The 10,997-nt window shown below is 23.6% G+C and overlaps 3 protein-coding genes across 3 annotated transcripts; 2 read left to right on the top strand and 1 right to left on the bottom strand.

Moving 5' to 3' along the window:
- Positions 1-933: 933 nt before the first annotated feature.
- PVVCY_0100930 (conserved Plasmodium protein, unknown function) lies at positions 934-3,207 on the top strand (the record flags this gene model as incomplete). Its single annotated transcript, XM_008628478.1, has 2 exons — positions 934-2,942; positions 3,057-3,207. The coding sequence occupies 2 exons, from the start codon at positions 934-936 to the stop codon at positions 3,205-3,207; spliced, it is 2,160 nt and encodes a 719-aa protein (XP_008626700.1).
- A 473-nt stretch (positions 3,208-3,680) lies between these two features.
- PVVCY_0100940 (mitochondrial cardiolipin synthase, putative) lies at positions 3,681-5,465 on the bottom strand (the record flags this gene model as incomplete). Its single annotated transcript, XM_008628479.1, has 1 exon — positions 3,681-5,465. The coding sequence occupies one exon, from the start codon at positions 5,463-5,465 to the stop codon at positions 3,681-3,683; it is 1,785 nt and encodes a 594-aa protein (XP_008626701.1).
- Positions 5,466-6,514: 1,049 nt separating this feature from the next.
- Positions 6,515-10,966, top strand: PVVCY_0100950 (conserved Plasmodium protein, unknown function; the record flags this gene model as incomplete). Its single annotated transcript, XM_008628480.2, has 10 exons — positions 6,515-6,670; positions 6,817-6,925; positions 7,063-7,158; positions 7,274-7,426; positions 7,532-7,631; positions 7,731-7,878; positions 7,998-8,133; positions 8,253-8,425; positions 8,528-8,806; positions 8,933-10,966. The coding sequence occupies 10 exons, from the start codon at positions 6,515-6,517 to the stop codon at positions 10,964-10,966; spliced, it is 3,384 nt and encodes a 1,127-aa protein (XP_008626702.2).
- Positions 10,967-10,997: the final 31 nt, after the last annotated feature.

A 10,997-nucleotide genomic window follows, 5' to 3' on the forward strand; every position in this document is an offset into this window, starting at 1 on the left:
GTTAATTTGTATTTTTGCTATATCATACTTGGAAGACAAAAATATGGGGTACCTTCATCATGCGAAGTTTAGTTTGTTTTGTTTGTAACAAATTTTATATTCCATATTTTTTGAAAAAAACAGTCATTGTATAGTGTTTTCATTTTTTATCACGTTTTTATTATCACGTTTTTTCACTTTTTTTTGTTTATGTCATTTTGTTTTGTTTTTCACCTTCAAACTTTTAAGAAAAATAACTTAGGCCTACCATAATATCACTACCTTATCAAAGTTGATAATATAAATTTTTTTTTATTATTATGCTTATTTATTTTTATAAAATAATATAAATAATTTTTTATTCCCTACTTAGCATATAAACTTTTTTTATCTTTTCATTTTAGTATTAATAAAACTTGAAAAATTACGTATATATATGAATGTGAGCGTTTATATATTATTTTTTTTTTTCCTGAATGCGCGTTTTATTTTCCATTGATAAATAAATTTATATTTATTTCGTCACATATTCATTATATTATATTTTTTTTTTTTTCTATTTTTTATAAAGGAATTTGGATTTTTTTTTGTTTTTTAATTTTGCTGAAAAATAAAAATACGTTAATTTAGTGATCCACAAAAGTATTAATAATAAAACTTTTTTTATTTTGAAGTGATTAATATTTTCATGTAGTTGTAAAACTATATAAAATAATATTATACACATATGTTATGTATGATCAATTAATTATTATTAAGTTTGTCTGTGGATACTAAACACAGACATATTTCACAACAGCGTATATAAGTATAAATATTTATATACAGATATTATATACCCATACTTTTAAAATGGCAATATAGTGATGTGATTATATTGAGTAGGTATATATATTAGAATGTAAGTTAAGTTAGTATATATTTTTTTTTTTTTGTAAAAAAATATCGATAAGCATGTTTAAATTTATACATGATATAGACATAACAAAGAAAAAAATACTTAACCAATTAAATAATAAATTAATAATTAATAATGATAAAAATGATTTGACATTTGTTGAGAAAAATAAGCGCATCGATTCCAACACAGACTCAAACAATAATATCTTATTGGATAGAAATATAATTAAAAATGTAACTAGCCAAAACGAATTAAATTGTATGGAAATGACTACCAACAATATTAAGGGTACTGAATTGAGTTGCGTAGATGGAATATCAGAAAAACAAACAGAGAGAAGTAGTGATGACAATAACGAGGGAAGTCAAACAAAAGATGGGGCATACCTAGTTGGAAACGAAAAGGAAGGGATTAAAAATCGGGAAAATGAAATTGTAAAAAATAAAGAACAAAATATAAACAATAAAAATAGTGTAAACATTCATATAAATAGTAGTGTTATGAAAACGAGGGATAATAATAATAAAATAGAAAATGGGATTTTTATTGATATATCAAAGTTAGCAGATTTAACAGAGGATGTTTTAGATAATATAAATAAGAACATTTTCAACGATGACAATGATACAAATAAGTTTAAACTAATTAAACAGAGTAACGAAGAAATACGAGATATTGTTACAACATGTGTACATGTGACAATAGATAGACTAGTACATTATAAAGAATATATAACTGATATTAACTATTTAAATGATATAAATAAAAAATATCTTTCCAAAATAAATGAATTAAAAAAAAATGAAAAAATATTAACAGATATAAATGAAAGACAAACAAAACAATTAATTCAACTTTCAGGACAGATAAGTAATATAAAAAATTATGATGAAGCTTGTGATGAATATAATAATAAAGAGTTTAAAAAAGAATCGGATCTAACATATTTAAAAAATAATTTAAAAAATATGGAAATAGAAAATAAGATTCTAAAGGATGAAAAACAAAAATTACAACATTCTCTTCATGATAAATTATTACATATAAAAACTAATTTTGAATTAAAATGTTATATTAAACAATTAGAGGATATAATAAATACTAAATCAGAGATGTATAAAAAATTAAAAATAGAAAAAATATCTCTAGATGAAAAAGTAAATAAATATTATGAGCATATACAACTAATAAATTCAGATTTATGTATGTATAAAAATGTTTTATATAATATTAAGCAAAATGAAAAAAATGAAAAAAAAAAAGTTATAAAATTTATTAATGAAAATAAGCATAGAATACGTTCATTATGGATTAATAATGAAGGTACACACATCAAAATGAAAAAAAAAAAAATTAAAATTTTATATAAGCAGTGCCCATTGCATTGCAATTGGAATGGTAGTATTAAGCACAGTGATACAAATAAAAATATAAGTGATACAAACTGTAGTACTACTAAAGTGGCAAAAATAAAGACATTGGTGGGTGAGAGAAAATGTCAAAGCGATTTTGATTGTGCCAGACGTAGTGACAAAAATTACAAAAAAAACTATAAAAAAGTGGCAGTGATAAAATATCGTGACCCAACAAAAGTAGATAAAAAAAATAATTTTGATTATAGTCAAATTAGTAAAGAAAAGTTAGTAGAAATTGTAAACGATTACAAACTTATTTTAAATGAATATCAGTTAGCCGATAAAAAAAAAAAAAAAAATTTAGATACAAATGAAAAATTAAAAGAAGTAAAAAAACTATTATTAGATGAGATGGAAAAAAATAAAATAATTCAAACAAAATATCAAAATGTTTTAAAAAAAATACAAAATATAAATGAAGATGGTATGTTAATACCTGATGATAAAAAAACTCCTGAATCCAAAACATTTGAATATAAAACATCAATAAAAATACAGGAACTTTTAAATGAAATTATATTTCTTACAAAAGAAATTGAAAAACTTAAAGATGATCAAACAGTATTAAAACAAGAGATAAATACAAAAAGTGAAATAATTTCCAGCCTGATGAAAAGGAATGCCTTGGACGACCAAAGGCACTTTAGGTAGGTTGAAAAAAGTGAAAACACATCGAGGTCCCTATTGGGCTCTCGAATTAACCAAAGGGTTTGTATACTAATTCGGTAACTGATTCTTCATTGTTTTGTTCACCTTTGCAGAATTGATGGAAATTTCAACTTATTTAAAAACAAACTTACCTATGATGATATGAAAAAAGTTATGGAGGAGACCCTAATTGACAACATTCGGTTACGAATTGATTTGATAACCCTAGGGAATATATATAGCGATAAAGATTTTTTAATTTGAATTTGTTTAAATTTATATCTGCTTAAATTTATATCTGCTTAAATTTATATCTAAAATTATTATGCAATAATTGCTAACCATTTTTGCATTTCCCTTTCTAACATGTCCGTAAATGATATGCATTTTTTGATTTGTGTACATATGCACTTTATTTTATATCTATATTTGTTTTTCTTCTGTATATGTACATTTTTTGGCGTATATAATTTTCGTTTTGGCTAGTTTATGCCATCCTTTTCCTTTTTTGCTGCTTTTTCTTTCCTTCTTGTTTTTGTTTCTAGCCAATAGTAATCTGTTGTTTGTTCTTTAAATTTTCAATTTTTATAAATCCATAAAACTTTATAAGATTCACATATAAGAAAGTGCACAAGTGTGTCATCACCCTTAAGTGTTAAACATGGGAAAAGGATCTTATGATAATATTGTAATCATATTGTAAAAGTTAAACTGGCAAATTAGAATGTGAGATGATGTTACGTCCCCCACATCATGTTTAAAGAGATGTGTTCGATACAGTTGTCTGAAAGATATTTATTTACGATGGCTTTTCGAAGAATTGTTTTTTTATTATTATTAGATAGACCATCGAGTATATTTTTTCCAGTAAGTTTTCCAATATGATATGCACAATAGCTAAATAAAATTTGAAAGACGTTTCTATTATTTATATTTGATAATGTTATTTGTTTTGAATTATATAATTTTTTTTCTTCATGTTCTTTAATAAATTTATCAGATATATTTTTGTCAAAAATAGATACCATAACTTCTAAATTCCGTCTTGATGAAAATCGATCCCAATTAAATGAACCAATAGAACACCACAAATTATCAACAACAATATTTTTTGCATGACAATGTTTATTTTCAAAAAAATAAAATTCGCTAGTTCCTTTATTTTTATTTCTTAGTAATAAATTATCTCCAAATTTATGTTCTACATGTTTTTTAAAATCATTAAAATTAATTTTTTTCCATTTTAATAGTTTATCTTTTTTTGAATGTATATCACTATGATATTTATTTATAAGTCTGTTCTCGATATCGTACACTTTTTCAGGATCACTTGGTGAGTCGTAATGTAGTGGTTTTTCTTTTTCTTTGCTAAATTTTTTCAAAAATTTTTTAATGATATAATATGTGGCTGGTACATCACCAAAAATATCTGAATTTCCAGAGAATAGAAAAGAAATATTTACGCCATTTGATAAAGCATAAAATAAAGCTCGTCTTAAAAATCCTGGAGGTAAAAAATAGCTAGTTGTAATATATATATTATTAGTAGCTCCATTTTTTATAATATATTCAAAGGAAGATTGAATTGATTTAACTTTTCTTAACACATTTGATTCTAGTACTTGTACATAGCATGAAGAATCATCATCGTCATATTTTTTTTGGTTTTCTATAGGTTCACGTATAATATCTGTATTTGCCATTTTTAGAGAATCTATAAATACATCTGCTAAATCTTTTACTGCTGGTCCTTTTAATTTAATATGAAGATCATAATATTCTAAACATTTATTTTGTTTTCCCAATACACCATTTGTAAATGTTTCTTGCTCGTTATCAGTTAATGCATCATCATGTTGATACCCCTTTTCAATATCAAGTACTTTTTCATTTTTATCAGTTTTAATAATATTTGAAATGTTTGGTATGACATTTTCTGAAACATTCATAGACCCACAATATGCTGAGTCGTCAAGAATAATAATTTTTCTATGATCTCGAAAAAATATAGGTAATATATTTAAGAATGAATTTAAGAATGTATTAAAAAATATAACATTAACATTATTTTCTTTAAGTTCATTAACCCATTTAGTTTTCAATTTTAAACTTCCAATATAGTCGACTAATAAAATAACATCACATCCTCTTTTCGATGCATTACATAAACTATTTACTACTTGTTCAGCAAAATCGGAATCATCAAATATATAAGATTCAAACCAAACTCTTTTTTTACATTTATCTATAGATTTTAATATATTTTTAAAACATGAATATCCTGTATTATATATTTTGATCTTATTACCATCTGATACTTTCCCATATTTTTCAGCATTCCTTTTTAATATATTAACCCATTTTGTTTTTATCAAATTTTTATCATTTTCATTTATATCTAACTTTTCAACATTGGACTCAACTAATTTATTGAAATCTATTCCTCCTTCTCCATCTTCTTCTCCTTTTTTATTTAAAATCCGTTTATATATTTTGTCTCGTAATTTGTTTTCAACTTTCATATATGCCTACTACAAAAATATCAAAAACTCGAGCATGTTCACGTATGTTTAGTCCCTATCTATATCCATATGATTTGTACTTCCTTCCTCTTTAGCCTCGTCGTTGTTAGGAAGTCAATTCCTCGTTGCTTGTGTATTTCATAGCGATGCGGGAAAGAGCCGTATGTAGTTTTTTTTATTTTTCAAATTTTTTCTGAACTTTTTTTCTATATCATTTGAAAAATTATTCAAACAGGCTAATATTAAAGTGAAAAAATGGAAGAAAAAATGAAGGAAAACGAAAAAAAATTATGAAAAGGTAAGCTTATAATATTGCTTGATCATACCAAAAAAACGACATGATTTTATAAAAAAAATTACAAAATTGTTAATATAAATACGGCCCATAAAATTTAAAAAAAAAAAGAAAGTATAAAAAAAAGAAAAATATAAAAAATATATTAAAAAAAATATTTAAAAAAATAATAAAAATATATATAATATCCCATTATGAGTTGAAAAGCGGGGAACAAATAATACGATATGTAAAAGCACGGCATAGGATGAATGGGACTATAAAATATTTTTCGAATGGAGAGTCAAACACGTTACCACATTACATACTTATTTAAATGGTTAAGAAAAATAAAATTATATATTTTTTGTTTTTTCATTTTAAGCATAATTTTTGAAAATGTTTATATAGCATATATATTTTTTCTCATTAATAATGTTTGCTAAATATTATAAATAGTAAAAAAAAACAGACGCGTATATATATATATATATGCATGATTATGCGTGTCCACACCTACCTACAAATATAAGCATAGGTACATGGTATAAATTATTTTATTTACAAATTTTCATTTTAAATTTCTAATAATAAAATTTCTAACATTGTGAATGTTCCTCCATTTTATAGTGAAAAAAGCATTCAACTAGCAAATAAAAAATGAATATAATTTAAAAAAAGAAAAAATGAATTATGATAAAAATGTTATGATTTTATTTTGTCACAATTTAATTAAAAATAGACTTTAAAAAAGCGAGAAGCAGACAAATAATATATGTATATATACTTTACTCTCCATTTTGTCTGTCTGTTTTTTTTTTTTAAAATGAATTTATTATATTTTTTATTTATTGTATGTTTATACTGTATTAACCATTCAGCTTGTATATATCAAGATAACTTTCTGTTCACCTTTAAGGATGTCAAAAAGGTAAAAGGCTATCGAAAAAATAAAATAAATTATGGTATCCTATTTTTCTCCAGACAATTTGAAAACCATTTTATAATTAAATGTGTTAAATAGTGGTGAAAGACAATAAAATTAATTATCATATATTCCTTAATATTATTTCAAAGGTGCATACAAACAAAAAAAATGTCAATAAATTTGAAATTGAAATTATTTTTAAATTTAATACACCGAAAGATTCAAAGGAATTTGTTTTAGCTTCATTAATACCTGCTAGTAACATTTTTTTCATATCCATCATGTCTATGAAAATATCTATTCCCCAACTACACACATGTTTAATGTGAATATAAATATGTACGTATGTATTTATATAATTTTTATATGTCTCTTTCCCTTTACTTATTTATAAGAAAATCTACAAATTCTGTCATTTAAAAAAAATGATAAGCAAGAGACAATACCGAATGTCGAAATTCATCACGACAGCTCCACGATAAATGAAAATGGTAAAAAAGGAGAAATCCAGTAAATAGTCAGTAAATAGCTAGTAGCTAGCCATTTGTACATAAATATGTAAAAGCCACTACTAATACGTACTTTGCTTGTATACCAAATTTGTAGATAGCTGTGACTACCTTATAACATCAAAGATGTATTTATTAAAATTGTCTAAAAAGGAACTGGAAATGTTTAATATATATACTTACAACTTTTCGAATAAAGATAATAATATGATTATGCCAGAAAAATATGAATATTCAGAAAAATCACTAAGTTAATAAAATTTATTTTTTATATGTACACACATTTTAAAAATAAAAAAAAAATATAATTTCATTTATTTTGACACATTTTTTATTTTTTTTTAAACTTTTAAAGAAAGTTTTTTTCCTAGTCATGGAACAATATATCCATCAGATTATTCTCTAAAAATTTCTGTCGAAGTTTCAAAAGAGGGTTTAGACACTGATGGGATATGGTAAGGATGATCGAAAAGGGGTTTACATTGGACCATTACTTTTTTATCCACCTTTATTTATTTACTTATATTTTTTCTCGACTTATTTGACGAGTTTAGGATATTCGCTATTGGAGAGAAAAACTATTCCATAGAAAAAACCCAAGAGTGTACAATTCCGTCCAGCTTTTTGAGTCAACTCTTTTTTCAAAAAACAACATCAAACAATATTTTTTTGCTGTATTGCAATAGTATAGCTAGCTCTGAGGTATGAAAATAAAATATAAAAAAAATTATGAACATTCGAGCTATGTGCATAATTATTCAAAGATTTTACATTCTCAATTAAGACTAAAAAAAATAGTATTTTTTATTTTATTTTCACAGATTTTAAATTTAACACCTGATATGAGAAAAAGTTTTAATATTAATGTGTCGAGTAGCAAATATTTTTTAGGAGCCCATGCTTCGATTTATTCGCTCGAAATGGATTTTACCACAATACTTATGGATGCTAAATCTGGTTATATATAAATATAGAATGTAAAAAAATGGCTAGTCAATGAGAATGAAATAAATATGCATAAGTAAAATGAAGAAAAAAATATATTAGTATGCACCATTTTCATTCTTTATTTTCAGACAAAATAAGAATTAGCATAAAAATGCCTCCATACTTGTGTTACTCCAATTATTGTTTTCATAAAAATTCCGAAAACCCTTGTCTGAACTTGAATATTAATAATACTCCCTTTGATGAGTGCATATATATTTTTCAAAGTCATGAATTTATTCTCAAGTCATCAAAAAATGAAGTAATACTTTCTCAAAATGTATAAAAGTAAAAATGCGTAGAAATAAAAATGGGTAGAAATAAAAATATGTTTTTCTTTTTTTTCTTCATTTCAATAAAACAGGTTGTAGATAAAAATATGACAATAAAAATAAAGAACATAAATAATCCTCGTTCTTCTTTAGAAAAAAATAAAAATTGGATAATTAACATTTTAAATGTTGATAATAATAATTTTGTAATAAAAAAAAATCATATAGAATTATTAGAAAAAGTATCTCATGATATATGCTCAAAAAAATTTATACTAAAACTTGTAGACAAATATTCAGAAAATATAAAGTGGGTAAAGTCCCATATTGGACTTGCCTTAACACCAGAATTGCATTTAGTTCGCGTTCAGGTAAAAAAAGAAAAAAAAATATATGTATATGGTGTAACTGTTCAAAACGAGTGCCAACTGTGAGAAGTCTAATTAAATATTTTTTCTTTTATATGGAATACCATTTTATATTTGATTATTTTTTAGCCAATTAATGAAAATGAATTGATAGAAAATCCGAGTATAATTTATTTGCGACTTTATTTTTTGGATAACCATGTTTTCAACAAATGTCTGGTTGAAATTAAATCCCCTCAATATCTTATATCCGCTATAACAAAAAGTGAAAAGAGATTTAATCCATATACTCATGAATTAACAATTCCATCTTCGATTTATAAACCAGTGGGAAATGATCAGCATAGTATAAAGATCGAAACAGATTCGATTAAAAATGAAGATATCATAAAATTTCAGATAAATATAAATAAATATAAAAATAAAGAATATTGGTATCTTACATTAAATTGTTTAAATTATGAAAATGAATATGTGATAGAAGCTCAAACAACATTTATCTACCCGATTGAAAATAATAAAATATATATGAGTGATATATATTATAGGGAAGCCATAATTGATAATGTTGACAGTAGTAAGCATGTGTTTTATTTAAATTTGTTTTCTTATGGTGAGAAAGAGATGGATATAAGTGTGTCCATCCTTCCGGAACCATACGATCCAAATATTATAAAAGAAATAGATATAAACCCTGATCAAACAAAGGGTGTAGAATTAGCTGAGACTTGTGGTGCATTAGTGCATACTTCATGTTATAATTTAGTTTATCATAAATGTAATAAGGTAAATAAAAAAATAATATATAAAATAAATTCACACAAAATATCTGATAAGCATTTTACTATTTTATATCCATTAATAATAAAAAAAAATGAGACAAAGGGTATCGATGGAAATATAACAAAATTCAACATGCATGTAGAAATAGAACCTAAAAATGTTTCTAAAAATATTAAAAAAATATTTCCAATAAATATGAACACCATTTTAGATATGGGTGCAAAAAAACCATGTATAAATAATTTAATTTCTGTTTTAAAAAATTATAAAAAATATGATTCTCATTTATTCATTTTATTTAAAGCTGTAAATTGTTATAAAATATATGAACCCTTTTTAATAAATCACAAGAATAATGAAAATTTTTTTATAAAAACTGATATATTAGACAATTATGAGCAAATAACTTTTCAAAAAACATATAAAAATGTTTATCCAGTAAATGATAATTCAATATCTCAAAAAGTTTTTGATAAAAATATAATTAGCATTATTACTATTATTCTTATTGATGATATTGTTTTTACAAATCCATACTTACTTAAAGAAAAATTAAATATTCTCAATTTTATAGAATATAACTCCTTTTTCTCATATAATAAATATTATGTAGTTAATTATTTTAATCAAAATCTTCTTATAAAATTTTATGAGCATATGAATGATGGAAATGTAAAAATTACTATAGAACAAAAAACATCAAACATTTTAAATATTTTGGATGCCTTAAAAAAAACAATTTCTTTTGCCCAGGATGTAAAGGAGAAAGAGAAAAATTACATGAACAATGAATATAGCATAATGTTGCTAACTGATATAACCGGAATGGATATGGTAAGACAAAATTCACAGGAATATGTACATAAAAATAAGACTGATGAAATAGGTACCTTTGACACAAGCTACGAAAATGACGATATTCTAAATAAAACAATTTCAAGGATATACTGTGTAGCATTTGAAAATGGGAATTATTTTAATGAAAATGGTTTTCATAAATCTATTAAAAATATAGACAATATATATACATACAATGATGATCAAAAAGATAGCATTCATTTTATTTCATTTCATAAATATATTATTGATGAACAATTAATATCACATTATTTTAAATCAGTAATACAAGATTATATTTTTTTGCACACACAAATTTATAAAGCATCCTGGTATTTAATAGGGGTATGCAGATACAATATTATAAAAAATAGTTTACCAAAAAGAACATTACATATATATTATGTTGATAAGAAAGTAAAAACTATTCATTACACAATATCAGAAGATGAAACAAAAAATGTTTTTGACAATTCTTCTATTTCTTCATATCAAGACATGTGTAACATTTTTACACAGCTAAAACTATTGGGATATAATTAACAAATTTATCATAAAAGAATGTTAATCAATA

This window comes from Plasmodium vinckei, assembly GCF_900681995.1.
Source record: "Plasmodium vinckei vinckei genome assembly, chromosome: PVVCY_01".
Lineage (NCBI taxonomy): Eukaryota > Apicomplexa > Aconoidasida > Haemosporida > Plasmodiidae > Plasmodium > Plasmodium vinckei.